General features: G+C 36.5%; 3 protein-coding genes across 5 annotated transcripts; all 3 read left to right on the plus strand.

Annotated features, from left to right (window-relative positions):
- The first annotated feature begins 599 nt into the window (after nucleotides 1-599).
- Nucleotides 600-1449, plus strand: LOC133706066 (uncharacterized). The gene has a single exon (XM_062131584.1). It carries the CDS (start codon nucleotides 1025-1027, stop codon nucleotides 1373-1375), a length of 351 nt encoding a protein of 116 aa, XP_061987568.1. The 5' UTR covers nucleotides 600-1024; the 3' UTR covers nucleotides 1376-1449.
- Nucleotides 1450-4692: 3243 nt separating this feature from the next.
- LOC133705687 (uncharacterized) lies at nucleotides 4693-6344 on the plus strand. The gene is made up of 3 exons (XM_062131030.1): nucleotides 4693-5402; nucleotides 5503-5652; nucleotides 5782-6344. Exons 1-3 carry the CDS (start codon nucleotides 4764-4766, stop codon nucleotides 6070-6072), a joined length of 1080 nt encoding a protein of 359 aa, XP_061987014.1. The 5' UTR covers nucleotides 4693-4763; the 3' UTR covers nucleotides 6073-6344.
- Nucleotides 6345-8102: 1758 nt separating this feature from the next.
- Nucleotides 8103-11886, plus strand: LOC133705688 (uncharacterized). 3 transcript variants are annotated; one of them, XM_062131033.1, is made up of 6 exons: nucleotides 8103-8369; nucleotides 8505-8610; nucleotides 8830-8874; nucleotides 8963-9071; nucleotides 9794-10043; nucleotides 10578-11464. In XM_062131033.1, exons 1-6 carry the CDS (start codon nucleotides 8238-8240, stop codon nucleotides 10728-10730), a joined length of 795 nt encoding a protein of 264 aa, XP_061987017.1. In that variant the 5' UTR covers nucleotides 8103-8237; the 3' UTR covers nucleotides 10731-11464. The 3 variants fall into 3 exon arrangements, with proteins under 3 accessions (XP_061987017.1, XP_061987016.1, XP_061987018.1); XM_062131032.1 differs by lacking the exon at nucleotides 10578-11464 and adding an exon at nucleotides 11519-11886 and having other exon boundaries at nucleotides 8105-8369; XM_062131034.1 differs by lacking the exon at nucleotides 10578-11464 and adding an exon at nucleotides 11519-11886 and having other exon boundaries at nucleotides 8106-8285.
- The last annotated feature ends 2848 nt before the right edge of the window (nucleotides 11887-14734 follow it).

The following is a 14734-nucleotide window of genomic DNA, read 5'->3' on the forward strand; positions in this document are numbered from 1 at the left end:
TCTCGGGAGCACATACACACACACATTATCAACAATCCTTTTTTTTTTTAACAGATAACCATAGCAAATTCATCTCCATTGGATCCATCATTGGCTGTTGAACCACCCCAGGGCCAGTTAGTCAATAAAGTGTGATAGTGATTTTGACTTTATAGTAAGTTTTGATACAATCAAAGCGTATTCATTGAATCACAACGCTAGAACACGAGCAGGATTGGATGAGTATTTAATAAAATTTATGTCTGGTGGCTGTGGTTGTTTTTAAAATTAGTTTTTTTATTTAGAATTATGTATTTTTTATTTTTTAAAGTTTATTTTTAATATAGTATATTAAAATAATAATTAAATTTTAACTAATATCCATTAAACACGATCCCGTTCTAAGAAAAGAAACAAGCCCCAGTGTACCGACAACAGAGAAAAATAACAACCCTAAGCCCAGAGGGCAAGCTAAGGCCTAGCCTAAAAAGTTCCGAGCCAGAGACAGACAAGTCATGTAAAGCCACTAGCCAAGACAAGCCCTATTCAAAACACCAACCGAATGTAACTGTCAATCAAATAAAGAAAAACTACTACAAGTGTCAGAACTTATAATTACGAACAAAATGACAAAGGGCTAAAAAGAATGGTTTTATTGAAGACTTGAAGTCCTCTGAATTTAGATTTAAATTCTAGGAAGGGCAAGTCTTGAGGCCCCTCCGACCACCTTGTCTCAATTGTCACTGCTCCATGTCCCTTATAACATGGAGGAAATTATGGCAGCTTTCCCTGCTCTAAGCCCTCTCTCTTCCAAACCAACCATAAAAGCTCTCACATAACACCGAACAACACACACTGAGTTCTTGTGCCAAAGAAGTCCGTCAATCACAAAGAAATTAAGAAAAGAAACCCACTTCTGTTTTATCATTTCAGTCATATCAAAGCACCTGTAATTATATACCGTACTTTTGCCGCCATCACTTTACTTGAAACGAGTTCTGTTTCTCATTCATAAACCTCTTCAAGCAGGGAAAAAGAAAGGGATATGGAGATTGAATCGGTCCAGTGTGAGTGTTGTGAACTGAAAGAGGATTGCACCCAAGAATATATTAGTGAAGTGAAGGCCAAATTTGATGGCAAGTGGCTATGTGGATTGTGCTCAGAAGCTGTTAGAGATGAAGTTAGCAGGGGTAAAACGCAATCTGGAATGGAAGAAGCTGTGAGAGCTCACATGTCATTTTGTGGTAAATTCAATTCGAATCCAGCAGTTAGAGTTGCTGATGGTATGAGGCAGATGCTGAGAAGACGGTCAGGAGACTTGTCTTCATCAAAATCTTCTTCCAAGAAGTATTCAAGGTCGGCAACCACAAAACTGTACCAATTGAACAAAAAATAAATAAAATTAAGGAGATCGAGGACTCTTCCTCGCAGAAATAATATTGATAGCTAGTCTTTCGAGGCTTCTTCGTAGTTTTACTGTTCGCTTGATCTTTGGTATGCTTTTCATCACTTTTTCTTCGCTAAGGGGCAAGGAGGCAGAGATTTTGAAGGGAAAACCCGAAGTTCATATTAATTGATCAGGTGGTATGAAAGAAACCCTTTTTTCCTTTCTCAACTCAGCGTGAACACTGGTTCTATGAATTGAGTTGAGAGTTTTTCATTCCTCTGGCTTATATCATTATCACCCCTCACCCCCCAAGCCATCCAAGAAACTAATTAACCATTGCCGGGCAGGTAGTCATGCCTGAAAAGTTTGAGATTTCTTCCGTTCATCCTTTAAATTAACGCTAATAAAAAAAAAATGTTGCTTAGTGAAACGCAGAGATTTAACATTTTAAATTCATTTAGTGATACCATCGTTATTTTATGTTGAGCGGTCGACTCATAGGAACTCAAATAAATAAATAACAGTAACTGAAATGGTACAAACAAATAGCCCTTTGGTTTCTTGATGCCACGGGTATGTTTTTTCTCACCTGGCTCTGCTGGCTCCTGAAAAACAACCATGAAGAAATCTTATATTTTTTTAATACAGAAGTACGAGTCAACTTCCCAATACATGTTTACGAGGAGGTTAAAAGAAATGGTGACACGCTAATTATAATTATTCACAATACTTAAGACTAAAAAGGGTACTAGTTCGACATCATGCTTATATTATATTATATAAGGGCTCCAATTATTTAAGCTAGGGTATAATTTCTTCCACAATAACTGGTGATTGACGACGAAGTAATTCTATAAAAAAATCTCCGACATGTTCATTGCTCCGGATTGACATAGCAGTTCAAGTTAGCTGTTTGATGGATCAAATTATGATCATCGGATTTGCTAATGCGCCATCTAATCTGCTCCAAAATTGGGCTTTAATATTTTGGTTAATTAAGCGTAACTAGTTCTCGTGATGAAGACAGCTTTCTTTGTCCGATGCCAACCCCAGGGCAAGGCGAGGGAAATGAGCGAGGGGATTAAAGTAGTAGGTCCCCACATAGTCAAACAGACACTCATGCATTACATGTAACATCAATGTTTCACATGTCCAATAAATGTGTGTGCCCCGGAAATCTTCGACTCCAACAATCCAAGATCATCTCACTAATTATCAGTTTACTTGTGTGTTTGATATTAATTAAAATTATAGTAATATTATTTTATTTTCTATAAAATCAGAGTTGGAGGCACGATTATACAATTTAATTAACCAAACAATTTTTTTAAAGGGCAAAAAGCAAAAACAATCGCAATACTAAACCATTTTTTAAGTATAAGAAATAGTACAGCCTCAGCAAGCAGCATCCTCGAGTGGAGGTAAGACCAATTACATATCACTAAATCAATCATTTTCCATGTGATTAGGTATTATGATTCCAGTCTAAGAATAGGTCAAACATCTCGGTCGTTTGAAACTGGCATTGCGTTCAATCTATAACAGGTGTCTGTTTTGCATTAACCCGCACCGCACCGCACCGTGCATTTTGGTTTTGTTGTCATGGCTTGACATCTCGAATTGGATTCCAGAACTTATACGAGCTGGCAGTGCCCAAAAAGATTGCTTCGTTTCCGTAAGGAGCACCATTAATTATCAGACGTGAGATAGATGCCTGATTCCCCAGGGAATAAGAACATTTGACATTATTTCTGTTCCTGTTTACATTGCAGACAAATGTACATTGTCCCGTCAATACATATATCTTTGTAAGATTCTAGGACAGGAAAAAGAAATGGAAAAGGGTGCAGGTGTCGATCGAATACTCAGAGTGTGCTCTGGCACCTTGAGAAAGGTTGACCTCTGATCAAACCCCATGCGGTCTTCATTTCTACTAGCATAAAGCAGATGCAGATAACTTTAAAATACGCACCTCGTTTTTTTCCAGAGAGATTGTTGGAATTAGCGTTATCAAGATCGAACTGCGGCAGGGCTCTGGTTTATTTGTTCATCAATTTAAATTGGGAATTATTCGTTGAACTACTAATTCGCACAGAAGAAGAATTAACCAGCGCATGTTTCCTTTTCCTTTTCTTTTTATAGGATAATTAATGTATTTATTAAATTCTGGAGAATATTTCTTAATTGATTTCTTAAGACAACTCTATAGGTCATATGATGTTAGTGTATTTAGACCAAAACTGGATTGAATATGTAGTCAAATATTTTAGTTGAATTAAATATTTTGATAGAGTTCGTAATTTGATATAAAATTATGAAATTTATATCTATTTGTGATGAAATTTAATCTCGAATCATTTTTATATTAAAAAGTGTGACGTGGGACAAAGATAATTAATTGAATTAAATGCCTCGGTTAATAAATTTATATTTTTATATGTAAGTTATAGATTTACTTATACGAGTAATGAAATCTAACCTCGAATAATTTTTTTTACATTGGTAAGTGTGATGTTAATCTCACTTCCAAGAAAGTCACGGATCTAGATCATTTGTAAATATTGGAAGATGTTTGCTACGAGGTAAAGCATTGCTGGGGTAATAATTAAAGTAGTTTACTGCACAAAGTGAGGCGGGAAATTTAATAATAATCTAAAATTAAGAAAGTTTAAAATTGTGATAATAATTATTTTTTAAATTAATTTTTGTTTGAAAATATATCAAAATAATATTTTTTATTTTTAAAAATTATTTTTAATATTAGAACATTAAAACAATCTAAAAATATTAAAATAATTTTTTTTTAAATCATAAAACATGAATTCCACCGCATCATCGAACCGCTCCTAATTCCTAAATGATTAGAATTGGGAGATAAACTTTTTTTTTTTTTTTTTATTATCGTGGGTGTCCGGGCCAGCTTGCGCGCACCTCGACTAATCCCACGGGCCCTGAAGTTAACGACCATGTAAGCCTCCAGTGGCCATCATATGAGCAGCCATAGGGTTTGAACCTGAGACCTAAGAGGGAGCAAACTCCTTAGTCCCAAGCTCTTACCACTAGGCCACCACCTAGATGGATAAACTTTAACTGTTGAAAGAGAGGAGGAAGGAGGGTAAAAATTTGAAGGTAGAAAAAACTTACAGTAACAATAACCCTTTTCTTTTTCTTTGCTTTCTTTATTCCTTTAGACAAAGGGAAAGGGAAATGGAAAGGAAAGGAAATTGCGAAGAAAACAAAAGGTAATGGGGCTATTTCAGTCATTTTGTAGAGCTTAAGTGTGCTCGTAAAATCGCCCGTACATGACCGTTGTATTCAAATTTCAAACAGTCTCCTAATCGCCTCCTCGCTTAAAATTCTCTTCTTGACCAAACAAGCAGAAACAGTTAATTCAGCTATGAAAGCATACAGCACGATAACATCACTGTTCTCCATGAAATCAAGCACCACCAACACTAACAGCACGGCCATGGAAGAAAGAGATAGCTGTTACTTCCCTGGTTGCAGAAAAGGTGCCAATTGCAACTGTGATATTTGCTTAGTTAGCATCAATGCTACCCTTGACCTCATGCCAGTCAGCATTCAAAAGTCCTCTCTCGCCAAGCTTTCTTCTTCACGCGCCAACATGGAATGCTCTCCCCTTTCTTTTGATACTTCAGTTATCTCTACACCGAGATCAAGTTCTTGTCCTAAAATGGACTCTCCAACACTCAAATCAACAGCAAGATTGACTCTGAATCAAAAGAAAGAAAAGAAGAAAGAACCGCGGCCTTTTGGTTTTTGGGGTGTTTTTTTTAGCCTGGTTTGGGGATTAAGCTTGCTTTATGGTGTGGAAAATGGGTTTTCTTGGGGGGTTTGTAGGGTTGTAAGGCCTGCGTTTTCATCTGATATGATTAGAAGTATTGGTGAGAGATCTTGGGTTGTACAAGATTCGAATCGGAGGCTAAGGTTTTTGCAGAGTGAATTGAAAGATTTTGTTGCCGATGGGAAGGTTTCAAATTGCAGCTTTATGAATTCAATATGGGAAATCAACAAGGTTTCATTTGCCTAAACTCTGAATTAATTAAAAAATTTCGCTCAAAGATTCGTGAGGTATTTTTCAACGCAATAATATCATGAATAAGTATGAACTGCAGGATGGGCTGCTTTTGAATTCACGGTGCGTCTTGTACAAGTCAGCAGTGGAAGAGGTGAGCATATGGGGCTGGCCTTTGCAAACTGGAGGATTGCTCAAAACAGAATTTTTTTCACGATCATTTACAGTGTTGTCAGGCAGAGTTACAGAGGTAAACCCAAAATCTTGTTGCATGTGCATCTTCTCTAATTAGTAGCAGTTTATGACAATTACAATAGTAGATGGTTTACCTTTGTCAATCAAATTCATGATATATATATTTTTTTTTTGTGTTTTAAAGTGGTCTGACGGGAAGATTGGCTACTCAATTCGAAAAGCCAACACTTCTTGGGTTCACAGGAATTGGGCTGCCTCTGTTGTCCAATTAGATCCCAATACATGGATTCTGGAGTATGAGAGTAGGTTGATGTTGGATAACTCAATGCTGTTTTCAGCAGTAGCAGGGGTCTTCAAATACAGAATGTCACGAGCTCTGAAAAGCATGAATCCAGGATTCTGGTTGTTCTCTGATTTTGAGCGCCAATACAGTGTCTCTACAGTAAAAGACCGTGTCAAGATCATCCCAACTTAGAGAGAATATATTGATAGAAGACGCGGTGCCTTAATTCCTCCAGCACAGTTCCAGTTCTCATTGCTTGTGAGAAGAAAGACAAAAACCTAAGGGTATCAAGGACCATTTCCCTTCATTTCAAGTTCCTTGTCATGTTTTTGCTTGAATCTTAATTTCATTTTCTAAGTGCGTAGTGATGTTTGGATATTCTAAGATGACAAGAATTTCAATTTCTAATATTCTAAATTGGAATTGTACACGCTGAACTGATACTACATGACCAGTGTTTCTAATTTTTCTTGCTGAAAAGGTAATCTCCAATTGATATTGGATTTTACCTTTTTTTCACAAAGGTCTAATTGATTTTTACCTTTTCTTTTCCACGGTTGAGTAAGTTCTTTTCCTCGTGTATTCACAGGAACAATGTGTATGAACAAGCACCACAGGATCTTCAACTGTTCAGATCCAAATTTGTAAACTACCTCCATTAGGAACAATTTCTATACAGATAGGTGAAAACAAAATCACCAATAGTCATTAGAAGAGCACACGCCAGCTTTGTAAAGGTGTAAAGGTGAAATCGAGTCCTGTCTCTAACAATATTCTCCATCCCATAAACCTTCGAGACCAACTTTATAAAGGTATGCAGTCCTCACAAACACTTGAGATTCTTAACTATTCGGATGCATGACCTTTTTCCCTCACTCATCAGCCCACTAAGAGATCTAGAATACCAAGACGAGCACTGGCGGAAATTATACTCGGTATAGTAACTTGATCAGGTTTGATTCCCAAAACTTGCATTTGACTAAATAAATTAAGAGCTTCCTGAGGCTTATCACTCTCAGCATAACCAAGTCTGTTAAAAACCAAGTCTTTTTCATACATATGGCAACAAACAAAGCGAGCATCTTCAACTCTCCCAACTCTCGAATACCCAGAAACCATGGCTGTTAAAACTTAAAACAACCAAGTTCTTTGTTGAGATCTTAGTAAATAATTCTTCAGCAATATCCAAACAGCCACAGCTTGCATAAATGGTAACCAGCGCACTCTGTTAATAAGTATCAAGCACAATATTATTTCCAATAATGAAATCATTTATTGCTTTTTCACAACTTAAATTTCGGGATTGACCAGAAGCCAATATTGTGTTGACAGAACCTTTTCACCTGGCTTCAAATTGGAATTCCTCATCTCTTCAAAAAGCTGCAACACATCATCATAAAGTCCACTCTGATAGTACCTGTTAATAAACTAACATCAGTAAAAAGATATCTAATTCAGCAACCGAAAGAATTAAACTTCAGTGTAAATATCTGTAACCGTCAATCATAATACTCTAAGCAAAAACATCCCTATAAGAGATTTTATCAAACACCAAACGTGCATTCAAAATCCGGTCAAAAGCAGCATACAAACCCACCAAGCCCATGTGAACAAAAGGGTCTTTATCAAAACACAATTTAGCCGCAATCCCATGAATCTCCTTCCCTTCAATCAACCCAGAAGTTCTGGAAGCTGCCTTCAGCAATGAAGGAAAGCTAAAACTGTCAGTACCAAGCAAGCCATCTTCAACTTATTTTCTCATATGCTAAAAAAGCGGTTTCAGGCTCGGCGATGCGAGATAAATAGCGGAAGAGTTTGTTGGAGAGAGGATTGTCTCATGTGGGGAGGTCTGTGAAGACGGAGAGGGCGTAGTCGAGGGAAGAAGAGGAGGGAAGGAGTTTGAGGAGGAGGGAAGTTAGAGCTGAGTGCATTTGTCTGAGGTGGGAGAGGGTTGTGGAGGTGGTGTTGGTGTTGGTGTTGGCGGAGGAGGAGGAGGAGGAGAGGGCTGTCAGCTGGGTGTAGGGTGGTGGAAATGAGCGGGACACGTATTTTCGTGGGCGTGGGCGGACATTTTCTTGGTTGGGAGGAGCGGGAGCAGGGAAGGTTTCATATTTATTTCGTTTGGGCCGGAAAAAGTAATGATATTTGGTCTAATCGGCTCATTGTAATTTGGGCCTGGCCCGGTAATTTCTCAGACCATCTCTTCCAATTTGGAAGATTATACAATACTTGCTTATATGCGAGCGAACATCAGCAATTTCAAGACCTGCAGCGCAGACAGCAAAGCAGTGGGCAGTGACATTCTGTGTGTTTGCAATTAAATTAAACAGGAGATCGAAGGAAGAACTTTAGAGGAAATGGGCGAAGCATTATTTGATCTTGAACAACTCCTCAAGTCCCAAAAGGTAAGTTATAAAATCCTCTCTTTCTCTTCTAACCCTCTTTTATCTTCTCCAATACAGATGGGTTCCTCCCTTTCTTTGATTTTTGTAAGTGATCCTACTCCCTAAATCTCAATCCTTCCCCTTCCACCTTTTCTTTTCTTTTTATGAGAATAGAACCTTTTGTTAAGCTTTTATAGGGTGAACACATGGTGGGTTTCTTTTTTTGGTTAATTCCTACAGGAGGCATTGACACTCGAAGAAGCGAACATACTTCAAACATGCAAGTCTAAGGCTGTTAGGCAATTTACGGCCGGTGTTATTACCGGTGCCGCTGTTGCTTGGGCAGGTATCTATTTTAATACTTCTTTATGCATATAGATATGCCCAATCAGTAAATCGCCGGGGTCAAAACAGAACATCGTGCTTGTCTGCTCTTCTTCTGCTGGTTTTCATTCTCCTGCTGTTAATGTTGTTCTTTTACTTGGTAATCTGAATTTGTCGCTGCCATCAGAATCATCTTAGTCTACTGCTGCTGCTTATTTGATCATTTGTAGCATTCTGGCAGCAACATGGAAGCTAAGTCGGTTTGCTCAAGCCAACATTTCAGGAGGTTATGCAGTTAAGGCCTTGGACTAGTGTCTTTTTGTTGATATTGTCGGTTTACATGACAAAAATCTGTAAGTTTTGCCTATATGCAGGTGCTGCTGCTTTATTTGGATTCTGGAGATTTAACAAGTCTTTGGATACCTGTGTTGATCATATTCTTGCTATGGATGGAAGTCGGTTGCAGAAGGAGTTAGCAAATATGTAGGTCTCCTCACCTTGCTTGTTTGTAGTGAAATTTTCTTGTTTTCTGCAATGTACTAGAATATATTGATGTTCTCCTGTTTGAAGGAACTGGCATGTTGTCAAGCCAAATTAACTAGCTGTGTTGTGTATTAGTTGCAGAGTATTTTGGTTTATGTGTCCGGTGAACTTAGTTGTAACCTGAATTTTCTGCAAGAAGATTGAGATTGATAGATCAAGTGAATAGGAAAACCTCTTATTTGCTGAAATCATTTGTGCTTGTTTGGGTGTTACAAAATCAAACTTCTCTAAAAACTGACAAGTCAACATTGTTAAATAACTAAGTTAACCTTAGTTTGTCTGAAATTATATTTTTGTTGGCCACTAGAACTGACATGATTGCTGAGGTGCTTTAGGCCAGCTAGTTTAAAAGTATATGTGGTTATTTTTTCCTAACTTTCCAAGCTAATTGTCTGAATCTTCACCAATGATCCTAAGATAAGTATCTGTGACATAAATAGCAGTTCTCCAGACTGTGATGAATCTCTTATTAAATGCTGAGTACTGTCTTTTCTAGTATAATTAATGTATCTAGTAGTTATCTTCCTCTCTGTCAAGCATTTCTTTCTTTGCCTTTTCATTTTCCATTTTTTCCCTTACATTCCATTTCACCAACATCTGTGCTCCATTGCTTGAGGAATCATTATCTATTGATTAGTGATGAATAATATTCCTAATGACAGAATGGCAAATAAATATCGAGATGATCCTTGGTCAATGCATCGTTTGAATAAGCATTTCTATTCAGAGAATGTTTTTGTTGACTCAAACTCAGACAGGCCAATAATAAGGCATCGAAATCGGAATTTCTTTGTTGATGATGTTGCTTATGGTCAAAGAACGCATGACAGTGATTCCCACAATGTTTCCCACAATGTTTCCCACGTTGACTCTGATGTCGAAAGGGCTGATGTGGAGTCCAAGAAAGTTCCTGTAAGTGCAATGACCAAATATTCCTATTTGAACACTGGCATGACTACTTTACTGGCTTTTGGAGTCATAATAAAGTCAGGAGTGAACATGCAAAACAGTGTATTTAATTGCAGATAAACATCCCTAATATTGCAACTAGAAGTGTCACCAATTGATTTTCATAGTTTTGATTTTTGGTCCTCACATGCAATTTTTTTCATACATTCGATTTAGCAGGCAATGCAAGATAAATGTGGAAAAAAGAAGAGGCCTTCAAAAGAAAAAATCATATATAAAACAAATCTTACTCATTTTATGAACTGGTTTAACAAACCCTTGCTTATTTGGAATTTGTTAGGGAGCTTTATTTTCTATTCCATCAATACACTGAAGGCAGAAACATCTAGAGGTAGAAAATCTGAATCATGAGGAATAATTCATATCCATTGGATATCTGATGAAACATTTAGATGCTGCTTCTTTCTCATTATGTTTCTGTTGCTGTGGGTAGACTAACTCATAGTTGCGTGGTCTTCTTGGGCAAACAAAAATTAGGCTGTTTTTTTGGCTTCTACATCCTCTAGCAGAAACTGTAGAGTGAGGATAGGGAGGGCAGTATTAGGGGGGAAGAGAAGTGAAAATCCCAGTATCTCAGCATATTTGAAAATGAGACTAGCCAAGATGTTGTGGAGAAAATTATGCGGTTAAGTGCATGTATAAGCATCCACCAGGCAAGACTTGGCATTTATGCAAAATCTCAGAACCATAGTTTTCAATATGGAGTCATGGGGAAACAGCCAGGGCTTTGGGCCTGGACTGGGACTTAACAAATGCACTCTCATGGAAAAGGAGGTAACCTTCTCCCCAGTTTGGACAGGATTGTCGGCAGCACCGGACAAGATTTTCTACTCCTTCAACGAGTCAATACATTCTGTAGTTGATCCATTGTTTACTGTAGTAAGCTTTTCTGCTGGAAGAGGTATGATTTTAGAGCATATTAGGCCTTAAAAGTGAATTTGTAGGGATTTGGTACCAAGCTTGGGATACATTAGTTGCTTGCCACAGGTAAGAAAGTTTTCCTCAGGTACTTTTGTGATGGAAGGACAACAACTGTACCTACTGAAATTTTTTATGAACAAGCAACTGCATCTGTTACAGGCTAGGCTAGGCTTTGTTGTGTTTTGTTTTGTTTTGTTTTTTTCTTTTCTTTCTTTGTTTTCTTTTCTTTCTTTCTTTTTTGTGTGTTGGGGAGCATGCTCATAAAGTTGCTCTTTGCAGATCTTTTCAATCGCTTTGAATTTATTTTTCTACTGTCTTTCACTTTGGTATAGGAAAAACAAGGGAAAAACTAAGAAAAAGGGTGAGAGATGTAGTTATACTTCAATAACTATTTGTCTATTCTTCTTGAGCATCCATGTCCAATATCAAAATTCTTGCTTGAAGATTGTAATGGTTTCTTGGTTATCACATCATCTAATCTTATCCTTGTGTTCTAGATGAAACCTGGTGCTGATGTAATGGAAGACCCTCTAGAAAGTATTTTTGGTTTCATGGCATCTGTGGAGGAAATCCATCACCCTGGTGCCTCAGGTAAACCTGCCAGGGTACTTAATCGTAGCCAGAAAAGATCTCATCATAGGCGTCGGATGCGCCATCGAGAAACGTCTTTGGACTCCGAACATTTGCAACCACTGTAGATTTAAGGTCAATGAATGACTTGGAGCGAACCAGAGAGAATGCCCTTTCAAATCCAAACCTTTCTTAAGTGTCACATAAGCCTACTGTTAAACTGGAATTGTCAGATAATTTTTGTAAGCATTATTCCATTAACTCTATAAGCAACTCTGATGACCATGAACGTCTATATGCGGCATGTTGCTATGATGGAAAGTAGATAGGCATTAAGCATTGCAGGAACTGATCATGTTCGAACAGTTGCCAGATTTGTGAATTTAAGATAGTGGAGCGTTATAATGACCAAACCACAAAATGCATTGTGCAGATGATGATGGTAGCAATTTGTCAAGGAGATCATTTTGGTAATGTTTACAATCATGGGATGGAAACATATCTGCCTGAGGTGATGTCTAATTTTAGCGGTTGCTGACCACAAGCATGCTCTTGCCATTACACGTATCAATGCCTTGTTTCTGGGTAGGGACAGAGATGATGAAAAGTTGCGAAACAGTATGTATGAACCTAGTGATATGGCCTATTGTGCCTCAGCTCACATAATTGAAGAGTAGGAAGCATAAGGTTCAAATCCAATCAAGTGAAAGGAAAGGACTATAATTTGCTGCCTGAAAGAAGACATGGCTGTTGTTAGCTGTATAATTCCGGGAGCGTATGGGGACGCTGGCTTAAATGCCTCCATTCAAGGAAGGACAAGTTGTGAGTGGCTAGAAACTACAGCCATCTCCAGGACCTACCGCACGCGGTTGGTCGAACAGACAAGTTTAAGCCAAACCAAAAATGATTAGAGTTCTGTGATCGCGAGAACACTCTCTACCGATGGTTTTATTATAGGAAGGAACACGGAACCTTTATTTTCTTGTCTCGATAACTTCATCTTAAACAAGAGAACCCCTCCACAGAATGAGTTCAAGATTCACAAGTAATCTATTATCCTTGTGCCTGTTGCCATCCACGAATAGACTATAGTAATTAACTAGTTTTATGTTGCGTTAGGATATAAAAAAATAACATGAAAAAAATATACAGGTGTTGGTAATATTTTTTCTAGCTGAAAAAAAATACTTGGAAATTAATATGATATAATTTGGTTATCTTAATAGGTTTAAAGATAACCTGGATGACCGGTAAAAACATAATTTGAGTCAAAATAAATATTTAAGATGAGATTTTTTTAATAAACATTAAGATGAAAACATATTAGATCGATTCGGGTCAACCCGGGTTAATCTATCAATCTGTAAACCAACACATGAGATCATGATAACCCTATGGAAAACAAATCAAAATAAATTACGAAACTTAATTTCCAACAAATTCAATGTTGAAGGGTGAAATTAAAAAAAAAAAACTCAAAATACTCAAGTCAATCCGGGTTAACTTGTCAAACTCGCGATCTAAATCATGAGACCAGGATAACTTGAAAGAAGATAAATTAGAATAAATTATAAAATTCAATTCTCAATTAAAAAAAACTAGAATTAACTTTTTAAATTCGTGATCTAAATTATAAGTATGAGATAATCTCACAAAGACTAAATTAAAAATATTATAAGACTCAATCTTTAATAAATTAATATTAAAAAAAAATAAAAAAAAATTATTTCAATAAATAGTATTATGCGAAGAGGCATACACTGGAACTCCTCTCCTTTTAGGTTTTTTTTTTAATTAATAATAACGTAGGCAAAGATTAGTGACCTTATGTGCAGGTTAGTTAAATGTGTTTGTCCGTGCAATGTAGGTGTGTGTGTGTGTGTTATGTCATCGAAGTCCCAATTACGGATATCTTTGATCCGAATTGTGATCATCACCACAAGACAACAGAGATGAACGATGAGATTGAGCATTGAGCAGATTGCATGTCTTACGTTACATTATATATATAAAGTAGTCATGGGACTACGTTGAAGCCACGAATAAATGAATTATTTAAATTTAGTGACAATATTATAATTTATATATGTTGGACATATTGCTAGCCATATGTTTCCGTTTAAAATCGATGTGCAACTGCAACAGACAATCTTCTTTTCGCTAATTGATCAACTTGATATATATATATATATATATAATAAATGGATTTAATCTAAATTGATGCAAATTGTCCTAATTGGTTTGTGCTGAAAAATTATCCTGCCGCGTTTTAGGTAGAAAAATCACTTCTTCTTTTTTAAAAAAATTTCCAGAGCAGTCAAGCGCTCCAAAACAAGCAGCAAATCTTTTGCAAGAGTTTTGAATCCAACAAAACCCCCCATTACCATCTACCAACCATGTGATTCAGATTTTTTCAGTCGAAATTAGATCAGATCTAAGCAATGTTATGCACTGCTAAGGACTGGCTTTAATTAAAAAAAAAAAAACATAAATGAGCTCAGTCTCCATGCCGAAAACACAAGAAACTATGTGATGGAATAGTATAGATATGATTTTGTTGTTCCAAGAAAAACTGATTAAGCATGCAATTGGGGATAAAAATATCTCTTTCATGGGATATATTCATCAATGTAAAATTAAATAGGAACAAAATGGTCGGGACATGTTTTTTTATTAAAGTGTAATGATTATTTTACCTTCAAAGACAAAAAAAAAAAACAATCCTTGGGTAGGGCGCTTTTGTCTTTTTAAAAAATTAATAGTTGAGTTACGAGAATATTATTGAAGGAGAAAAAAAATATCCATGCATAGAGAGATTTCTTCAATAATTTTTTTTTTACAATAAAATAACATAATCAACCTTGTAATTTGAAAAAAACAAAGACTATTTGAGAGGGTGTTGTCATTTTTTTTGATTGGTTTTATTGTTTGTTTTAGGTTGTCCTTCTTCTTTTAATTACTGCTTATTTGGCTTTTGATGCTTTTTGAAGTTTGGATTTTTTTCAATTTTATCCCCAGGTATTTTATTCAATTTAATTTTTTTTTAATCCAATTTGATCACTCTACTTTTAATCGCCTTATTTTTGTGCTTTATACTTTTCTTGATTATTATTTTTTTTTTTTGCAATTTTGTCCCTTTTAAT

This window comes from Populus nigra, chromosome 10, assembly GCF_951802175.1.
Source record: "Populus nigra chromosome 10, ddPopNigr1.1, whole genome shotgun sequence".
In the NCBI taxonomy this organism is placed as follows: domain Eukaryota; kingdom Viridiplantae; phylum Streptophyta; class Magnoliopsida; order Malpighiales; family Salicaceae; genus Populus; species Populus nigra.